This window comes from Saccopteryx bilineata, chromosome 10 (assembly GCF_036850765.1).
Source record: "Saccopteryx bilineata isolate mSacBil1 chromosome 10, mSacBil1_pri_phased_curated, whole genome shotgun sequence".
In the NCBI taxonomy this organism is placed as follows: domain Eukaryota; kingdom Metazoa; phylum Chordata; class Mammalia; order Chiroptera; family Emballonuridae; genus Saccopteryx; species Saccopteryx bilineata.
The window spans coordinates 47,941,818-47,962,895 of record NC_089499.1 but is presented as its reverse complement, the minus strand read 5'-3'; the positions used below and the strand labels follow the sequence as shown (position 1 = coordinate 47,962,895).

The 21,078-nt window shown below is 43.3% G+C and overlaps 1 protein-coding gene across 6 annotated transcripts in view; it reads left to right on the top strand.

Moving 5' to 3' along the window:
- The window catches only part of TSEN2 (tRNA splicing endonuclease subunit 2), a 66,141-nt gene that overhangs the window by 21,034 nt on the left and 24,029 nt on the right, over positions 1 to 21,078 (top strand). For all 6 annotated transcript variants that reach the window (XR_010727277.1, XR_010727278.1, XM_066244536.1 and 3 more), the window contains 4 exons: positions 6,845 to 6,881; positions 11,371 to 11,890; positions 12,734 to 12,811; positions 20,912 to 20,962. Coding sequence is in view for 4 of the 6 variants with exons in the window: in XM_066244536.1 (XP_066100633.1) it covers positions 6,845 to 6,881; positions 11,371 to 11,890; positions 12,734 to 12,811; positions 20,912 to 20,962 (686 nt within the window). In the remaining 2 variants the exon portion in view is untranslated. The remainder of the gene's footprint in view (positions 1 to 6,844; positions 6,882 to 11,370; positions 11,891 to 12,733; positions 12,812 to 20,911; positions 20,963 to 21,078) is intronic.

Genomic DNA, 21,078 nt, shown 5'->3' with positions numbered 1-21,078 from the left:
CAAACTGTTTTTCACAATCTCTGTACCATCTTACATTCCCACCAGCAGTGCACAAGGGTTCCAGTTCTTCTGCATCCTCACCAACACTTGTTATTTTCTGGGGGTTTTTTCTTTTCTTTTTAATTGATTTGAGAGAAAGAGAAAGACAAGAGGGAGAGAGGGAGGAGAGAGATAAGAACATCAACTCGTAGTTGCATCACTTTAGTTGTTCATTGATTGCTTCTCATATGTGCCTTGACTGTGGGCCTTCAGTAGACCGAGTAACCCCTTGCTCGAGCCAGCGACCTTGGGTCCAAGCTGGTGAGCCTTGCCCAAACCAGATGAGCCCGTGCTCAAGCTGGCGACCTCGGGGTCTCGAACCTGGGTCCTCTGCATCCCAGTCCGACGCTCTATTCACTGCGCCACCACCAGGTCAGGCAAAAATATTTTTGAAATATAAGGAAAGCTAAACTAATTTTTTAATGCCATGGAGGAAGGATGGAACTGGGTGGAGAGAGGTAAAACTTTATAGATTTGACTTTGGAACTTTGTAAATTATTGCATGGTTACAAAACAAAGTTAAATTTTAAAAGGTAATTATTAAAAACAAAAACAAACCTGTATATCAAGTTCTGAGGTACAGAGCAACTATTTTGAATGACTTCAAAACATGTAGTGGATAGAGCATCGGACTGGGATGCAGAGGACCCAGGTTCAAGACCCGTGGTCACCAGCTTGAGCGCAGGCTCATCTGGTTTGAGCAAAAAGCTCACCAGCTTGGACCCAAGGTTGCTGGCTTGAGCAGGGGATTACTTGGTCTGCTGTAGCCCCACGGTCAAGGCACATATGAGAAAGCAATCAATGAACAACTAAAGTGTCACAACGAAAAACTGATGATTGATGCTTATCTCTCTCATTCCTGTCTGTCTGTCCCTATCTGTCTCTGTATCTGACACTCTCTCTGTCTCTGTAAAAAAAACCCAACAACAAACAAAAACAAACGGCCCTGGCCGGTTGGCTCAGTGGTAGAGCGTCGGCCTGGCGTGCAGGAGTCCCGGGTTCGATTCCCGGCCAGGGCACACAGGAGAAGCGCCCATCTGCTTCTCCATCCCTCCCCCTCTCCTTTCTCTGTCTCTCTCTTCCCCTCCCACAGCCAAGGCTCCACTGGAGCAAAGTTTGCCTGGGCACTGAGGATGGCTCTGTGGCCTCTGCCTCAGGCGCTAGAATGGCTCTGATTGCGGCAGAGCGACGCCCCCTGGTGGGTATGCCGGGTGCATCCCGGTCGGGTGCATGCGGGAGTCTGTCTGACTGCCTCCCCATTTCCAGCTTTGGAAAAAATACAAAAAAAAACCAAACAAACAAACATGATAATTTGCCTGTTCAATTCTAATGGGATAGACTTTGTGTCAGTTATCTCTTGCCACAGTGTTATTTAACAAGCCACCCCAAATTTTAGTGACCTTTAAATAGCAACCAAATTATTTTCAAGTGTACAGGTTTACTGGGTAAGTCTGCTGATCTGGCTGGATATACCCATCCATCACCTGGTGCCCAAATGGGTCTAGTTCAGTAATAGATCTAGCTGGACTAATTGTTGTCTGGTCATGTATTGGTTGGCTGTCAGTTGGTCTAGGACAGTGGTTCTCAACCTGTGGGTCATGACCCCAGCAGGGGTTGAACGACCAAAACACAGGGGTCGCCTAGAGCCATCGGAAAATACGAACGACCAAAACACAGGGGTCGCCTAAAGCCATCGGAAAATATTTTCCGATGGCTTTAGGCGACCCCTGTGTTTTGGTCATTCCATCCCCGCTGGGGTCGTGACCCACAGGTTGAGAACCGCTGGTCTAGGATGACTTTAACGGGGATGAGGATGGGGTGCACCATGTGTGTCCTCTTCCAGCAGACTAACCTTGGTGTGTTCTCATGGTTATGGTGGAAGATCAAGAGCAAGTGCCAGTGTGCCAGTGCTTTTCAGGCCTCTGCTTATATTATGTTTGCTAATATTTCACTGATCCAGAGCCAAGGATTTGGCAGATGGAAGACCTGAAGAATTGAGGCAGTCAACCTGCCATATACTCTAAAAAAAGAGCTACAAAATAATCCTTACATTGTTTTCACCAGTTATTTTATGTGCCGAAGTGTTGTTACTGTTGTATTGAAACTGTTATATGTATGTTGTATAATTAAGCAACTGAATAATTATGATGATAAGCCCTGGCAGATTGGCTCAGCAGTAGAATGTCAGCCCGGCATGTGGAAGTACTGGGTTCAATTCCCGGCCAGGGCACACAGGAGAAGCACCCATCTGCTTCTCCACTCCTCCCCCTCTCCTTCCTCTCTGTCTCTCTCTTCCCCTCCTGCAGCCAAGGCTCCATTGGAGCAAAGTTGGCCCGGGCGCTGAGGATGGCTCCACGGCCTCTGCCTCAGGTGCAAGAATGGCTCCGGTTGCAGGAGAGCAACGCCCCAGAGGCGCCAAGGATCACCCCTTGGTGGGCATGCCAGGTGGATCCCAGTCAGGCACATGTGAGAGTCAGTCTGTCTGTCCCCACCCCCACCGCTTCTCACTTCTTCAGAAAAATACAAAAAATAATAATAATTATTACTATTATGATGATGGTATGGTTGAGAGCAGCCAGCATATTTTACATGAAACATATTATACCGGGAAGCAAGGAAGCTATCAAAAACTACTAGACTTGTTTTAAAAGAGGCTTCCACTGGCCATGGAAACATTTGAGCATGGATAAGATTAATAGTACAGCCTGACCTGTGGTGGCGCAGTGGGATAAAGCGTCGACCTGGAACACTGAGGTTGCTGGTTCGAAACCTTGGGCTTGCCCGGTCAAGGCACATATGGGAGTTGATGCTTCCTGCTCCTCCCTCCCCTTCTCTCTCTCTCTCTCCTCTCTCTCTAAAAAATTAATAAATAAAATAAAATAAAATAAAAAAAAAAAAAAAAAGATTAATAGTACAATTTATTTTAAAGTTCATTCTTTTATAATAATGCCCCCAATATGCTTGAATCCTTTAGTTCAGACTGGTAGTTGCCAGAAGAAATTTATTGTTCCCCTGTGGAGGATTCATCATTTTGAAAACTGTAATATATGAACTGTTTCTTGAGGTAACCAAATAGTGAGGTGTTTCTCTTTCTAGAAGAAACCCACTAATAAAGGAAAAGTAAGAGGATTTAGAATATCAGAATTTTGCAACCTCTAATGAGTTATTAGATCTAGGCATTGATCAGGAATGGTGCTGATGGCATAAGAGGAGCCAAGAAGATATTTTGTGTCTTCTAATGAAACATGTGGCACTACCTCCAAAGTAGGCTTCTCCCAAAATTGAGCCTGAATCTGATCAAGCCTCTAATTCCACCAATTCACAGGAGATGCAGGGAACAGAAGAATGTGTTAAGCTCATGCGCTCAAAGTATCATGCAGCAAGATAAGACCTTTGCACCAGAATGGAAATAGATTCCATTCCATTTTAACTATTTACCTGCAGCTTCCTTCTTCATGAAAATCTGGCTGTAAGAACAAGGTGAGCTGAATAAAGCAGCGTGCTGAGTGAGACAGTCACTTCATCTCTTCTTGAACCAATGGGCCTGTGACCACCTTGAATAACACTGTATTAACAGCACAACTGGGATGTAGTCATCTGAAGCCAGATGGGGGAAGTTCTACAGGACAGACAACCATTTCTGCAACAAATGAATTTCAGGAAAAAAAGTCATAGCAGGGAAACCTATATATATACTGCTCACAAAATTTAGGGAATATTTCAAAATGAATATGAAGCTATAAAATATCCCCTAATTCTTGTGAGCAGTGTATTAGAATCAACTTAAGATACATCAGTCAATTGCAGTGTTTGGGCCTTATTTGGATTTTGAGTCAGGCTTTCTAAAAAAAGAGAAAAATTATGAAACAATGCGTAGATTTTGGATGACCATAAGGAATTAATATTAACTTTTAAAAGTGTAATAGTAGTAGTATGGTTATTTTTTTAAAAAAAAAGAGTCCTTATGGAAATGCATACTGAATTATTTTGAGGTGAAATTATATGAAATGAGGGATCTCTCCCAAAATAATTCAGGGATCAGGGGAGTGAACAGAAGAACAGGTGAAGCAAGATTGGCCATGCATTTATTGTTAAAGCTCAGTGATGGGAACATGGGAATTTATTATACTATCCTCTCTACTTTTGCATGTTTTAAAATGCTTAAAAACAGAAAAGAAAAAAGTAGAGCAAATAACATAATGACTATATACCTATCACCCACCTTTGGCAGTTATTAATTTTTTTTTAAAAGATCAAAAGTTTTCAAATAGTGTAGTAATCTTTTTTTTTTAAGATTTTATTTATTCATTATAGAGAGGGGAGAGAGAGAGAGAGAGAGAGAAGGGGGGAGGAGCAGAAAGCATCAACTCCCATATGTGCCTTGACCAGGCAAGCCCAGGGTTTTGAACCGGCATCCTCAGCGTTTCCAAGTTGACGCTTTATCCACTGCGCCACCACAGGTCAGGCTAGTGTAATAATCTTAATAATTACAAGTCTTTCCTGATCTGTATAGTAAATAAGTTTCAAATGGTGATAGGAATGTGAAAGAAATGAATGTATGACAAGGAAACATTAAGGTTGTGGGCTGTCCTAAAGAAGTACATCTCGAATGTGCACTTTAGGAAGTTCTTCAAAAACTGGCTTCAGCCTCATCTTCACCATCTCCTCTAGCCACTCCCCATGGCACTGCGGCCACCTGGGGCGGCCCTGCAGCCCAGGCTCCATGCAGTGCTCTCCTCTGCCTGTGTCCCCCAGTCCACCTGGTAAGCTCTTGTTTATTCGTCAGAGCCTCACTCAATTATTCCTTCTCTTTTGTTGTTTTTTTCTAACTCTTCCTGGTAAAGTGAACCAGTCCCTTTGTGATACTTTACTTGGTCGTATATCACCTTGAGTTAGAATCCTTCATTTCGCCTGACCTGTGGTGGCGCAGTGGATAAAGCGTCGACCTGGAATGCTGAGGTCGCCGGTTCAAAACCCTGGGCTCGCCTGGTCAAGGCACATATGGGAGTTGATGCTTCCTGTTCTCTCTCTATCTCTCCCTCTCTCTCTCTCTAATAAAAATGAATAAATTTAAAAAAATCTAAAAAAAAAAAAAGTGAGGAAACTAAAAAAATACATTTAAAAAAAAAAAAGAATCCTTCATTTCTGCTCCACCTCCTTAACTATACTGTATCTTAGGAAAGGAGATTTGCTAAGTTACTTCTGTATCTCAGGTGCTTGGCACATAGAAGGCTGTCAGTAAAACTTGCTAAATTTTCATTTGTTGTTCAATTACTGGAGGAGGGAGGTCATGACACTGAGAAAACTGAGAAATTCCTAATGAGGTATGAGTCTGTAAACATGGGGTTTTAAAGCTGAACATACCTATTTTAAGCCTTTCACCCGCTGGAGAGAAGGCTGAATTTGAGAAAGGAGAGATGATTTGCCCAAAGTGTCTATGTCTCTGTTCTTCAAAAGCTGGCTTCAGCCTCTCTCTTTCTGTGTGTGTGTGCTATTTATTTTTCAATTACAGTTGGCATTCAATATTATATTCATTTCAGGTGTACAGCATAGTGGTTAGACATTTATATAATTTACAAAATGATTCTCCCCGATAAGTCTAGTAACTATATGGCACCATACATAGATATTACAATATCATTGACTGTATTACCTATGCTATACTTCACATTCTCATGACTGTTTTGTAGTTTTGTTGTTGTTTTGTTGTTTTTGTGGGGAGGGTTACAGACAGGCAGACAGACAGGAAGAGAGAGATTAGAAGCATCAGTTCTTCGTTGCAGCACCTTAGTTCATTGATTGCTTTCTCATATGTGCCTTGAGTGGGGGGCTTCAGCAAAGCAAGTGACCCCTTGCTCAAGCCAGCAACCTTGGACTTCAAGCCAGCGACCATGGGGTCATGTCTATGATCTCATGCTCAAGCTGACAACCCTTCGCTCAAGTTGTACAAGCCTGTGCTCAAGCCGGCAACCTCAGGTTTCGAACCTGGGTCCTCAGCATCCCAAACTGATGCTCTATCCACTGTGCCACTGGTCAGGTTATTTTATAGTTTTTGATCCCTTCACCTTTTTCACCTAGCTCCCCAGCACTCCTCCTACCTGGCAACCATCAGTTTGTTCTCTGTTATCTATGTGTTTGTTTCTGTTATGTTCATTATTTTGTTTTTTAGATTCCACATATAAGTGAAATCATATATTTGTTTTTCTCTGTCTGACTTGTTTCACTTAGCATAATACATCTATGTCCATCTATATTGTCCATCTATATTGTGGCCCAATAAACATTTTAGATGGAAAGTTTCTTCCAGCCAGATGCCGAGAGCTAGAAGTAGAGTCCAGAACTCCCAAACCCACACCCAAACACTTCCATGAAACTACTTTAACAATCCTTTCTTATAGGTACAGCTTTCACTGAATGTGCCTTCTGAATAACAGGGCAATGGGGTTAAAGTGTATAACTTTAGAGCCTTGGTATTCTCATCTGAAATCTGCGAGCGTGAGCAGTCAGAGGTAACAGAAAGGATTCCTCTTACATGCCGTAGCTGCTTAGCTGAGTGTTGAGTTCACAAGGATTCCGAGGTCACATGTGAGCCCAGCTAGAGCACTGTGATGGGTCAGCTCTGCCTGCCAGGGGTTTGGGGGCAGGGAGTGATGGCATATAAAGCACAGATTTGCCATTGCTGGTTGGACAGCCAACCTTCTTGGTGTATGATTTTGTGAATTTTGAAATTCTCTTAGTCTTTCTAGGTTTTTTTCCCCTTAAGGAAAATTTGTCTAAATTAATAGAACTTCTTTGTTGTTTACAGATATGAAGACAAATATGCCTATAATCACATCAAAGAAGTAAGTCATGGTAAACTTTGGCCTTTGTCAAAATTACTGTTTTAATTCAGGTCTATTTTTAGATAACCTTTTCTGATGTGGTATTTCATGCCTTTTTGGGGTGGGGGAGGATAGGAGTGTCCTTGAAAATTGTCTGAATTTAATGTGAATCAAATTATAGTTGAAATGTACTAAAGGTATTTTTTATGTACTAAAGGTTTTTTGTTTTTGTTTTTGTTTTTGTTTTTACCAGAGACAGAGAGTGAGTCAGAGAGAGGGATAGATAGGGATAGACAGACAGGAACGAAGAGAGATGAGAAGTATCAATCATTAGTTTTTCATTGCGACACCTTAGTTGTTCATTGATTGCTTTCTCATATGTGCCTTGACGTGGGCCTTCAGCAGACCGAGTAACCCCTTGCTGGAGCCAGCAACCTTGGGTCCAAGCTGGTGAGCTTTTGCTCAACCCAGATAAGCCCGCACTCAAGCTGGTGACCTCGGGGTCTCAAACCTGGGTCCTTCCGCATCCCAGTCCGACGCTCTATCCACTGCGCCACTGCCTGGTCAGGCCTAAATGTATTTTTAAAGATAATCCTAAACCAAATCCTTTGTAAGTTCAATTCCTTCCAAAATATGGACAGCTACCCTGTAATGTATGTCTTTAAATGCTAATATGCTCAGACTTAGATTTCGAACTGGCCTTCTGTGCTGTGTGGGCATACATGGCCCTGACCTTTTATCTTGCTCTCCATGTGTAAGGTTAGAGAAAGAGACTTTTACAGAGGCTCTTCCTGGTCCCCTCATGTAGTGTGACTTCTTCCCTGGGCTGTTGTCAACACTGTTCCCGTTTCCTAGAACATTTCTCCCAAACCCTGCAAACATGCACAGTGCCTTGCTATTTCTGCCCATTCCACATGTAGCTTACTTGTCGCGCTCAGAGTTTCTCTCCTCACCACCACCCTTCCCTCCACTGCACTGGGGGTCATTCTTCCAGCTCCCATGGAGTCTGCTTTGGTGCCCCTCACTATACCATTCTATACTAGACATAGAATGTCAGTTCTTGGAGAATTAGGGGCCATGTCTGGGTCCTCTTGGCAGCCCCAACACTTAGTGGTCCCTTAGTAGGATCTTGCTGACTAATAATGTTCATCCATCTAAATCCTCATCATCACTGAAGTACAGCTCAAGTTGCAACTCTTTCAGGAAGCCTTTTTAAACAACTCAAGCCCACAATGATTTCTCATCTTGCTTCTGCATGACTGGCGGATTCTGACAGCTCCTTTTTTTTTACATGCCCAGTAACCCCTGGCCAGAGGAGTATCCAGGAGGCAATGGCACCAGGGAGATCTCAATGGCTGCTTTTGCTAAAACTGCAGGCTGGGTCAGGAGTAGGGTTCTAGTCTGTAGGAGGGGCCCACTGAGAACCTAGCAGAACCACCATTCCAGGAGAGCTGCAGCATAGGCAGGTTGCCACAACGAACACTGAGACTTACAAACAGATCAGAAGCCTGCCTCTCAAAATTGCATCCTGATTGGGCTGGCAGTAAAGATGACATGACTTCAAGCTAGTTTAAATGTGTAAGATTCTGGATGGAAGAGAGTGTCGCCTACCTGGAGGTTATCCCTTTGTAAGCTCTGCAATGTAACATTCTGAGAATTTTACTGATCCTTGTATTAGTTTCCTAGTGCTGCCTAACAAAGTACCACAAACTTGGGTGGCTTAGAAGAACAGAAATTTATTCTCACAGTTCTGGAGGCCAGAAATCCAAAATGAAGGTACAGTAGGACTGTACTTTCTCAAAAGGCTCTAGGAAAGAATTCTTGCATGCCTTATCTTAGCTGCTGGTAGAAGCCAATGTCACCATCGTCATCATCATAACCAGTGGGTACTGATTGCTCCAACAGTGCCAGTTACTGGTCTAGATACCTGTGTCATCTCAGTTCATCTTAAGAAATCTTTCAGGTAGGTGTAGTCATTTTCACCCCATACATGGCAATCCACAATTATCTTGCCAATATTACATGAGCTTAAACCAGGAAGTCCTTGCAACAACCCCCTGAGGTAGGTACAGTTATTCCTGATTCATAAAGGAGGAACTGAGCCTTAGGAGGGTATGTAGCTAGTATGAGAACACGATGGAATGAGGGTTTGAACTCACATCTGCCTTGATCGCTCTTTTGCAAAGAGCAGAGCAGTGACCTGTGTGTGTGCGCTCTCTCTCTCCCTCTTTCTCCCTCCCTCTCTCCCTCTCTCTCTCTCTCTCTCTCTCTCTTCCAGATCTGCTCAAAGGAGGAACTGTTTTTTCAGTGGTTCTTTTGAGTCAAGGAATTTGATAAAAATCGTTCATCCCTTCCCCAGAAAAACACACGTTGACACAAAAATCTATGCTCTAATAAAAATTCATAGATTCATAAAATTATAGAACCAACACTATAGGTGATAGGAAGAGCAAAGATTCTTTTTAGAGCTCTCAAGTGAAAATTCTTTTAACTCCATGCAACAGTGACCATACTTTTCATACAGGTAAAAAGACTCTTGCTGATAGATATGGGCAACAACATTTTTTGCCCTGATTATGAAAAGTATATATAACATGATCCTCCTGATGTAATATTACTCTTTTCCCCCATTCTATGGTTGGAGAAACTGAAGCACAGAGAAGTTGAGTAATCGGCTTTGTCACACAGTTATAAGTGACAGAGATGGGGCTGAACATGAAATGCTGGGTGCTTGAATCGGTGCATGTAAGCCCTTCATCATCCTGCTTCTTTGGTGTTAAGAGCAACTTTGCCAGGTTTTAATTTTTGAATCTAATACAGTACACTGTTTCCATTGTATAGGAATGCATGTTCATCCTCATGTAGGGTAAACAAAATGTGCACAACTTGGAGATTCTTCTAATGAGTCAGGATTAAGCAGCCACAGATCTTTTTTAAGTAATTGCAAAAGCCAACTTCCTTGTTTAACTGTGTGAGGGATGTAGTAGTTTATAAGCTGTGACATATTCAGTCATCCATATACAGACAAACTATTCAAGGTGAATGGTAAAATTACATGTCTTTTCACAAGCCAGGGGTCTTCTTAGGTGCTTTTTACATTAAATGCTGTACAGGCTTGAGTTTCACAGTGTCTTTAGCCTTCGCTGAACAGATTTCCCACCTGTGGCAGTGGCCTCACATTCCACGACCACATCCCAGCAACATTGTTAGGTGTTGACGCTTCTTCACCAGAGCAGAACCCTGCTGTCTTACTGTCACTTTTTGTAACTGAAAAGTGTTCAGGGCTTGCTTTCAAGTTTAAGAAATTAGGCATGTATTTACTTATTAAAATATAGTTTAGCCCTGGCCGGTTGGCTCAGCGGTAGAGCGTCGGCCTAGCGTGCGGAGGACCCGGGTTTGATTCCCGGCCAGGGCACATAGGAGAAGCGCCCATTTGCTTCTCCACCCCTCCGCCGCGCTTTCCTCTCTGTCTCTCTCTTCCCCTCCCGCAGCCAAGGCTCCATTGGAGCAAAGATGGCCCGGGCGCTGGGCATGGCTCTGTGGCCTCTGCCTCAGGCGCTAGAGTGGCTCTGGTCGCAATATGGCGACGCCCAGGATGGGCAGAGCATCGCCCCCTGGGGAGCAGAGCACCGCCCCTGGTGGGCGTGCCGGGTGGATCCCGGTCGGGCGCATGCGGAAGTCTGTCTGACTGTCTCTCCCTGTTTCCAGCTTCAGAAAAATGAAAAAAAAAAAAATATATATATATATATATATATAGTTTAAAAATTATTATGGACGGAGCCAGTCTGTTTGTACATAACCATAATCACTTTTTTCCATGTGCAGTGGAGACATTAGGAGGTACTGTGAAAAATATGGATTAAAATTTTCCTTTCTGTTTTCTGATACTACACAAAGGTTCTTTATGCTATGAATGGGACATATATCTGAAAATGTGATATCTGAAATTGAAAATAATACAGAACAAAGTCTGAGAAAGGATGGCCATTTTCTCTGTTTACCAAATCATTTGGTCCACCGACTCGAAATTACATAAATGTTCATACTTTGTTAAACTGAGGTTAATTTTTTCTGAAATTCAGCAAGTTAAATGAAACTCTATAATGAAAACAAACAAAAAGTAATGCATGCTCATTGCAGAACAGTTAGAAAATGCAGAAAAGTATAAAGAAAGCATTCACCTGTAGCCCATCATTAGGAAAAAACACTAAATTTGGTACGCTGCCTTTCTGTCTTCTTTTTAACACACTCTGTTGTCTTTTAAAGACTTTATTTATTGATTTTACAAAGGTAAGAAGTGAGAAGTATCAACTCATACTTGCTTCACTTTATTTGTTCCATGCTTCCTTGTCATATGTGCCTTGACTGGGCAAGTCCAGTGTTTTGAACTGGCAGCCTCAGCGTTCCCAGTCGATGCTCCATCTGCTGCACCATCACAGGTCAGGCTACCCTGTTGTCTTTTAAATACTGAAATTCAAGTGTGGTCACTAACAGTACTTCTGTTTTACAGGTATCAGCGTAATATAGAATGGGCCAGAAAGCTCATGCAAAGACATGGGCAGGATGAGAGTACAATACATAGAATCCTTGAAGATTACACAAAACCTCTTGAGCATCCTTGCCTAAAAAGGAACAAAGAGGTTCCTTTTCATGATGAGCTGAACTCTGAAATAGTTTCCAGAATGGAAGCTGCAGCAGATAGAGGAAAACCTTCTGTGATGAACAGGGACTTGGGAGAGTCCGATGACGTGGAGGATCCCAGCAAGCAAGCACACTGCCTACAGGAAGGCTCTGAGCCTTACCCGCTAACTGCAAACAGCTTGAATGAACATGTGTTAGAGGTCACTGCACCTCTGCCCCAAGTCCATTGTAGCAAACAAGATGTTTTCCTCCCCCAGTGTGGTCCTCAGGACAGCAGCCAACGAGCGGGTCTCCTCAGTGCCCAAGAGACGGGGCCTGATGATGAGTATGTGCTGGTGGAGGAAGTTGTGTGTGATCTGAGTGAGAGGGAAGATGCCTCAAAACGGGAAGTAAGTAGAAAAAAATAAGTCACTTCCTGAAAAGCCATCTGTTTCTGGCCCATAGGAGACATTGGCTAATTGGATGTCCCTACTTAGAACTGATAGGAGGCCCGTATTAAGCACCCAGCTTAAGTGAGAGGTGGTCAAGATACCACACTGCAGATACTCCAAGGGAACCAGCAGGCGCTGGGTCCTGCCCTGGTGGCCCAGTAGTTATGAGGGCTGTTTCAACTTAAACTTAAAGTTTATGAATAACTTAACTTTTTAAAAATGTAAAAATTAAAGCAGGGCCAGTAATCTTCCCCTCTTTGGGAGAAAAAGAAATTCTGTGGTGGTTGCATACAGTCTTGTAGGTGTCTAGCCAAGGGGGCAGGTCTCCAGTGTGCGAGTCAGCCATCACAGGAGAAGCTTTGGGAAGCAGATTGACAGCCACTTAATTAAGGACACAGTCGGAGTTGCCCTAGAATTATCTGTAATAGCTAAAAGTGAGAAACAATCTAATGGTTAAGTAGTATATGAAACACCCACTTGAAGAAATATTATCTAGCTTTTCAAAGGAGGTTTATGACGTCTCATTAAGAACCTAGGCACAGGCTTGTGAGGCACAGTGAAAAAAGGCAGCACATAAAATCAACCAACAAAATGATCACTACAGGAAGCACTCATGGGACAAAAAGAAAGGACATAAAATGTTAATAGTAGAAAAAACTTTTTTTACATAAGTAATACAAAATTACTTTTTTGTAGTATGAATCCAACTAATGTAAATCTGGAAAATTTATAAGAAAATTGTTTGTTTTAAGATGCAATCTCTTCTGTATAACATGTAGTGCTTCCATTTGTTCTCTTCAGTTGGCACCAAAAGAGAGGCTGATATGCAGAAGAAATCCATATAGAATCTTTGAGTATTTGCAGCTCAGTCTAGAAGAGGTATGTTTCCAGCCTGTTCTCTTTTCAGTTATTGGTCTTTGGGACTGGGCTACATGGTACTGATGAATCTACCTCAAAATGCAATTCTGTGTGTAATCCTGTAATCCAGTAAGTGACTATTCAGTAGTTGAATGTCACAATTAGGTATTGAGTCACCCTAGGCCAGGGGTCCCCAAACTACGGCCCGCGGGCCACATGCGGCCCCCTGAGGCCATTTATCCGGCCCCCACCGCACTTCTGGAAGGGGCACCTCTTTCATTGGTGGTCAGTGAGAGGAGCCTAGTTCCCATGGAAAAACTGGTCAGTTTGTTGATTTAAATTTACTTGTTCTTTATTTTAAATATTGTATTTGTTCCCGTTTTGTTTTTTTACTTTAAAATAAGATATGTGCAGTGTGCATAGGGATTTGTCCATAATTTGTTTTATAGTCCGGCCCTCCAACGGTCTGAGGGACAGTGAACTGGCCCCCTGTGTAAAAAGTTTGGGGACCCCTGCCCTAGGCAGCCTCCAAAGTAGGCCTGCCTTAATTTCACTCCTTAGCCTTTGTTTTATCAATTCTAAGATATACATTGCAAGGGCCTTCCCTATATCATTCCACAGAGGTTTTAAGCGGTTTCTCTAAGCACTTCTTTTCACATCAAGGTTTTTGTTTTTGTTTTTGTTTTTGAATCCTACATGTGCCCTGACCAGGCTCCACCCAGCAACCCCACTGGGGGCCAATGCTTGAGTACCAAGCTATTTTTAGTGCCTCAGTCTGACATGCTCAGACCAACCAAACTATCCTCAGTGTTCAGGGCCATGCTTGAACCAATCAGGCCATTGGCTGCAGGAGGAGAGGAGGCTGGGGGAGAGAAGCAGATGGTCACTTCTCCTTTGTGCCCTGACCAGGAATCGAACCTGGGACATCCATACAATAGGCCAATGCTCTATCCATTTCTAAATGACCAAATATTATGTTACTAATTTTTACCAGGTCCTAAAAATACTACAGTTTATTGAGATGGAGTCCACATACTGTACCATTCACCCATCTACAGTGTACATAATTTTAATGGTTTTGTTTTTTGTTTTGTATTTTGGGGTTTTTTTTGTTTTGTTTTATATTTTTCTGAAGTTGGAAACGGGAAGACAATCAGACAGACTCCCACATGTGCCCAACCAGGATCCACCTGGCATGCCCAACGGGGCGATGCTCTGCCCATCTGGGGTGTCGCTCCATTGCAACCAGAGCCATTCTAGCACCTGAGGCAGAGGCCACAGAGCCATCCTCAGCACCCAGGCCAACTTTGCTCCAGTGGAGTCTTGGCTGTGGGAGGGGAAGAGAGAGACAGAGAGGAAGGAGAGGGGGAGGGGTGGAGAAGCAGATGGGCGCCTCTCCTGTGTGCACTGGCCGGGAATCAAACCCAGGACTCCTGCACGCCAGGCCAACACTCTACCACTGAGCCAACTAGCCAGGGCAATTTCAATGCTTTTTAGTGTATCTGTGGAATTTCACAACTTTTAGTAAGGTGTGATGCATGCTTCAAGTCATGTAATGGCTGCTAATTACTAAAGGCTAATTACTAGATATTTCCTTCTGCAGAATTGCTAACACATGCTCTCTTTATTTAAGACAATAGCTGCTTTCTCAAAAGTTGACGAAAAATGTGGCTAACAACTGCATCATGTTCCTCTGATTTGGAGTCCCTCTGGCCTATGTTCATGTGATGTTCGATCCTTCCTTTTTTGCTTATATTTATACTGTACACAGAAATGTCCTTTCTGCCCTTGAGGATAGCACCCCTTTCTCAGTCTCACGTCCATGGGTATGCCTCCTCTCCAGGAGCGCTCCTGCCTGTCTTTGGTAGCTTCTGCAGTGTTCAGCACAGTTCTTGGCCTTTATGTAGGTATTGAGAAGTTCTTGTTAAATGCATCCACATGGGTGATTTCATAGATGTGTTCACAGAGCAGTAATTGTGTCCCCATAGTCTCTTGATCTCCTGGACTGCGCTTCCTTTCTTGCAATGCAGCCAATGGTACAAAGAGTACTCTCAGAGCAGGAAAGGATGTTTGGAATTTACTTCATCTCCTCATTTTAGAATTCAGTAGCCATTAGCTGTGTGTGGCTCTTTAATTTAAACTAAATAAAAGTGAACAAAATTCTAAATTCTGTTTCTCAGTTGTGGCAGCTACATTTAAAAAACTCAACAGCTGGCCTGACTTGTGGTGGCGCAGTGGATAAAGCGTCAACCTGGAACGCTGAGGTCGCCGGTTCGAAACCCTGCACTTGTCTGGTCAGAGCACTTATGGAAGCTAATGCTTCCTGCTCCTCCCCCCTTTCTCTCTCTCTCACTTTCTCTTTCTCTGTCCTCTCTAAAATGAATAAATAAAAAAATCTTAAAAAACAAAAACTCAGCCACATGTGGCTAGTGCCTCCTGTATTGGACAGCACAGGTGTGGAACATTCCCATCATCACAGAAAGTTCTGTTGGACAGTACTGTAGCTACTCATTCTCTACATGCTTGACCTCTCTGAGTCTCAGCTTTTTTCTCCATAAAATGAGGGCTATATAACACCTTGGTTTTCTTTTTTAATGACTTTTATAGAGAGAAACATAATTTGTTGTTCCACTTATTTATGTATTTATTGGTTGACTCTTATGTGTGCTCTGACCAGGGATCAAATCTGCAATTTGGCTTATCAGGACAACTGAGCTACCCGGCTAGAACCTATAACACCTTGTTCATAAGATGTGCTGGAAGTGAAATCATGTATGCAGTGAGTTCAGCACAGTGCCTGGTGTACAGTAAATGCTCAGTAAATGTTAGTGCATGCTGTTCTTGTAATTGTCATCATTATTAAGTTACCTGGAAAAGCTATTTAGTAGCTAATTGGAACTGTTCCGTTCACAATCAATATTCTTTTTAATTGAAATATAGTTGATATACAATATTATATTCATATAAATTTATTTTTAACTATGAATCCAGTCTTGGAAATTTTTAAGAAAATTGTTCATTTTAAAATATGATCTCCTCCAGCTTGAGTGCGGGGTCGCCGGTTTGAGTATGGGATCATTGAAATGATCCCATGGTTGCTGTGGCTTGAGCCCAAAGGTCCACTGGCTTGAAACCCAGGGCTGCTGGCTTGAGCAAGTGGTCACTGGCTCTGCTGGAGCCCCCCACTTTCTGGTCAAGGCACATATGAGAAGCAATCAATAAACAACTAAAGTGCCACAACTACAAATTGATGCTTCTCATCTCTCTCCCTCCCTCTTCCTCTCAATCTCACTAAAAAAAAAAAAGAAAAAAAAGGGATCTCTTGTGCTTCCATTTGTTCTGTAGGTATGTATTTTTTCTTTCTCTTCAGTTTCAGGTGTATGCAATCAATATTTTACAAAAATATCCAATGGGTATTTATTATATGCCAGGTACCAGGCCAAGAACTAATAATACAGAAGTAAATAGAATATGGCTCTGGTCCTAAGGATAGCCCAGAAATAATTACAGTTCAGTGTGATATGTATTTATTATTCCAGTGTTGCTCCTTTTGTGTCCTTGCACCTAGTGTCTGACATCTATTGGGTGCATAATAATTATTTGTGAGATGGATGTGTACAAGGTATGGAGTTTGCACAGCAACTGGTGGAGTCCAAAGGGACACGTGCTTGCTGGAAAGACTTTAAAGAGTTGGTGATTATCTGTAGATGTGAAAGGATAAATAGGGGATTGCCAAGTGGGCACAGGGGACAGCACAGGCTCTTTCATACAGCTTAATCCTAGAAGTGACAGCACAGGAGGGCTAGATTGTGTCCGGTGTATATATAGGTCGAGGTCGAGTCTGACCTGATCCTGGTGGCACCAGGGCATTGCAGGCGATGATGTAGGGTAATGGCAGGGCCCAGAGCTGGCATCAGTGTGAGCATGGGCTAGAGGCCTGCGGCCATGAAGACACTCCCAGCCTCTCAGCTCCAGGAGGCAGCAGCTTTGGGCCTGGAGAGAGTATTGGGTGTAGAAACTATGGGTTCAACCTTACTGTTCCAGGTAGGTGACCAGTTGATGCTTTTAGTGACAAAAAGCCTCCTCCCAAACACTTGCTGAATATCTTCTATTATCAAGAGTAATAGAAGATAGCAGATGAGATTCCTCTGCATTCTTGGAAGCTGCTTGGCTCCTGAAAACATTCCAGAGACGTGTTGCAGAAGTTTTCAAGAAGTGTGCAGTTAAACTTGGCTCTGCTTCTCAGTTCTCTTTGGCAGACATCCTTTCAAAGAATCAGCCATGTTTGGTGCACGACTTGTACTGTTTATTATTATTTCCATAAATGTCCATCAGGAATACAAGCAGTTCTTTTCAGGAAAAGAGAATGGTAATGTCACAGCTAACTTAAAGATGCTTCACAGAGATCTGTTACTGAGAGCTATTTTTATTTTTCTGTTATAATAATTTGGGCCCTAAGCAGATTTAGTAATATGACATTAAAATCATCATTAAACTCATCCCTCTATCTTATTAGTACTAACAAAGCAAAAACTTATTAATGAGATCTCAAGGGATTTAATCACCAGCCTCCACAGACCTCCCCAGTCTACTGATGATTTAATTCTAAATACAACCAAGTCAGTTGAATTAAGATCCTCTTCATCTGTAATAAGTGCCTAAGCACAGTTTTCATCATTCAAAAAAGCCATTTTAGGCCAATAAAAATTAGACATTGGTTTCATCAGTTTTTAGAGAAGTATATATTTGTTAATAATGGAAAGTTTCTGAAGAACTTAAAATCTGTGTTAATAAGTAGTAGAGCATGAGAAGGGAAAGGGTTTTAAAATAAGATTGTAGGACACCTGGGAAAGCTGTGACCAGTAGCTGAAAGGAGAAATAGGACATGGTATCCTCACTGAGGAGGAAGGAGCTGCTGTAGGTGGCTCTGGCAATGTGGGCCTAAATCAAGAACGGGCTCCAGGGACCCATTTCTTTATACTTTCAGCACAGGCATTGAGCACCATTGTGTGCTAAACCCTTTTAGACTGTTCTGCTCTCATAGAGTTTGCATTCTATTTGTAGGGACACATATAAGCATATTTTCAGACAAAAATAAGTGCTCTTTTGAAGAAGACAGTGGGGAAGACCTCTAGGAGAAATGACCTTTGACTTTGGAAGACGTGGGAATGCCAACTATGAAGGCAGAAATGAGCTTATTGTCTTCAGGGGACAGTAGTGAAACCAAGATGGCAAGAGAGACTGGTAGTCAGACATGGAGAGGCTGCAAGTGGGGAAAGCAAGAATGCATGACACTCTTTGATTTAGTCACAGGAGCCACATCTTCATGTTTTGTTTTGTTTTTTAGATTTTATTTATTCATTTTGAGAGAGAGAGAGAGAGAGAATGAGAGAGAGAGAAGGGAGGAGGAACAGGAAGCATCAACTCCCATATGTGTCTTGACCAGGCAATCCCAAGGTTTTGAACTGGCAACCTCAGCATTTCAGGTCGATGCTTTTATCCACTGTGCCACCACAGGTCAGGCCACATCTTCACGTTTTAAAAGATGGCTCTGGGCTGACCTCTGGTGGCACAGTGGATAAAGTGCCAACCTGGAATGCCGAGATTGCTGGTTCAAAACCTGGGGCTTGCCCATTCAAGGCATATAGAGAAAGCAGCTATGACTTGATGCTTCCTGCTCCTACCCTCCTTTCTCTCTCTCTCTCTCTCTCTCTCTCTCTCTCTCTCAAACAAACAAAATCCTTTTTACAAATTGAAGGAAAAAAATAAAAGGTGGCTCTGGTTCCTGTGGAGCATGGACTGTGAGGGACTAAGAGCAGAGAGTCCTTAGCAGAAGTCTAGGCAGGAGGTAGTAGCGAGATCACAGTGACTGGGACTGGCACATAACCACCTTCATTTTCCAGCTCTAGATTTGGATCTGGATAAAACTAAAGTAGTGCCCTGGCCGGTTGGCTCAGTGGTAGAGCGTCGGCCTGGCGTGCAGAAGTCCCGGGTTCGATTCCCGGCCAGGGCACACAGGAGAAGCGCCCATCTGCTTCCCCACCCCTCCCCTTCTCCTTTCTCTCTGTCTCTCTCTTCCCCTCCCGCAGTGAGGCTCCATTGAAACAAAGATGGCCCGGGCGCTGGGGATGGCTCCTTGGCCGCCTCTGCCCCAGGTGCTAGAGTGGCTCTGGTCGCAACAGAGCAACGCCTCGGAGGGGCAGAGCATCGCCCCCTGGTGGGCAGAGCGTCGCCCCCTGGTGGGCGTGCCGGGTGGATCCAGGTCGGGCGCATGTGGGAGTCTGTCTGACTGTCTCTCCCCGTTTCCAGCTTCAGAAAAATACAAAAAAAAACACAAAACCTAAAGTAGTAGTTCTCACACTACTTTATTCTCTTAAAAATTATTGAGGATTCCGGCCCTGGCCAGTTGGCTCAGCGGTAGAGCGTCGGCCTGGCGTGCTGGGGACCCCGGTTCGATTCCCGGCCAGGGCAGATAGGAGAAGCGCCTATTTGCTTCTCCACCTCGCCCCCCTCCTTCCTCTCTGTCTCTCTCTTCCCCTCCCACAGCCAAGGCTCCATTGGAGCAAAGATGGCCCGGGCGCTGGGGATGGCTCTGTGGCCTCTGCCTCAGGCGCTAGAGTGGCTCTGGTCGCAACATGGCGACCCCCAGGATGGGCAGAGCATCGCCCCCTGGTGGGCAGAGCGTCGCCCCTGGTGGGCGTGCTGGGTGGATCCCGGTCGGGCGCATGCGGGAGTCTGTCTGACTGTCTCTCCCCATTTCCAGCTTCAGAAAAATACAAAAAAAAAAAAAAATTATTGAGGATTCCAAGAAACATCGTATTGTGGATTATATTGATGTTTACCAAGTCACCTCTGTGGTTAAATTTATTCCTAGATATTTTTTTTTTTTCTCCTTCTTTTCCAAGTGAGAGGAGGTAAGATGACAGACTCCTACATGCACCTCGACTGGGATCCACCCAGCAACCCGTCTTGGGCCTAACGCTCTGCCCATCTGGGGACATGCTCGCAATGGAGCTATTTTTAGCACCTGAGGCAGGGGCTCCACAGAGCCATCTTCAGTGCTCTGGGCCAATGCACTCGAACCAGTTGAGCCAAGGCTGCAGGAGAGGAAGAGAGAGAGACAAAAAGAAAGAGAAGGGGAGGCAGAGGGGTGGAGAAGCAGATAGTTGTTTTTCCTGTGTGCCCTGACCGGAAATCAAACCCAGGACATTCACATGCTGAGCTAATAATGCTCTACCATTGAGCCAACTGGCCAGAGCAATTTTTTTTTATTCAGTTGTAAATGGGATTTTTATTTCTCTTTCTGATAGTTTATTAGTATATAGAAACTCAACAGGTTTCTTTATATGTATTTTATATCTTACAACTTTACTGAATTCATTTATTAGTTTTAATAGTTTAGTGGATTTCTTAGGGTTTTCTATATAATATATCATCTTCAAGTACTGATGGGACGGTTTACCTCTTCTTTTCTAATTTAGGTGCCTTTTATTTCTTTTTCTTGCCTAATTGCTCTGGCTAGGACTTCCAATATTATGTGAATAAAAGTGGCAAGCCCCAGCCGGCTGGTTCAGTGGTAGAGTGTCAGCCTGGCATGTCAAAGTCCCAGGTTTGATTCCCAGCCAGGGCACACAGAAGAAGCAACCATCCTCTCCTTTCTCTCTTATCTCTCTTTTCCTCTCTCACAGCCAAGGCTCCATTGGAGCAAAATTGGCCTGGGTGCTGAGAACAGCTCCATGGCCTCTGCTTCAGGCACTAGAATAGCTCCAGTTGCAACAGAGCAACGCCTGACGGGCAGAGCATCACCCGCTAGTGGGCATGCCGGGTGGATTGCGGTTGGGCACATGCCTCCCTGCTCTTCTCACTTCAGGAAAAAAAAGTGGCAAGAGTAGGTGTTTTTTACTGATTTTAAACCAGTTTGTAACAGTCATATTTTCTTAAGATATTTTTAATCCTTGAAAATTGTGTGAATAGAAAAAAAACTGTATGAAACAATTCTGTTAAAAAATAAATGACCATTTTGATGATGATTCAAGGACATTAATTTGTTTTTGAGTCAAAAAAATTAATCTGCATAATAATTTATCAGGAATGTGCATTTTCTGCTTGCTCTGTTTTTAGGCCTTCTTCCTGGTCTATGCTCTGGGATGTCTAAGTGTTTACTATGAGAAGGTAAGATCTTCCACTTAAATATAATCCACTTTAAATTTTCCTGGTGTTAAAAACAGGTTGTAGTAATTTCAGTTGCTTCAATATAAATGTGTCTACTTATACTAAATAAAACAGAA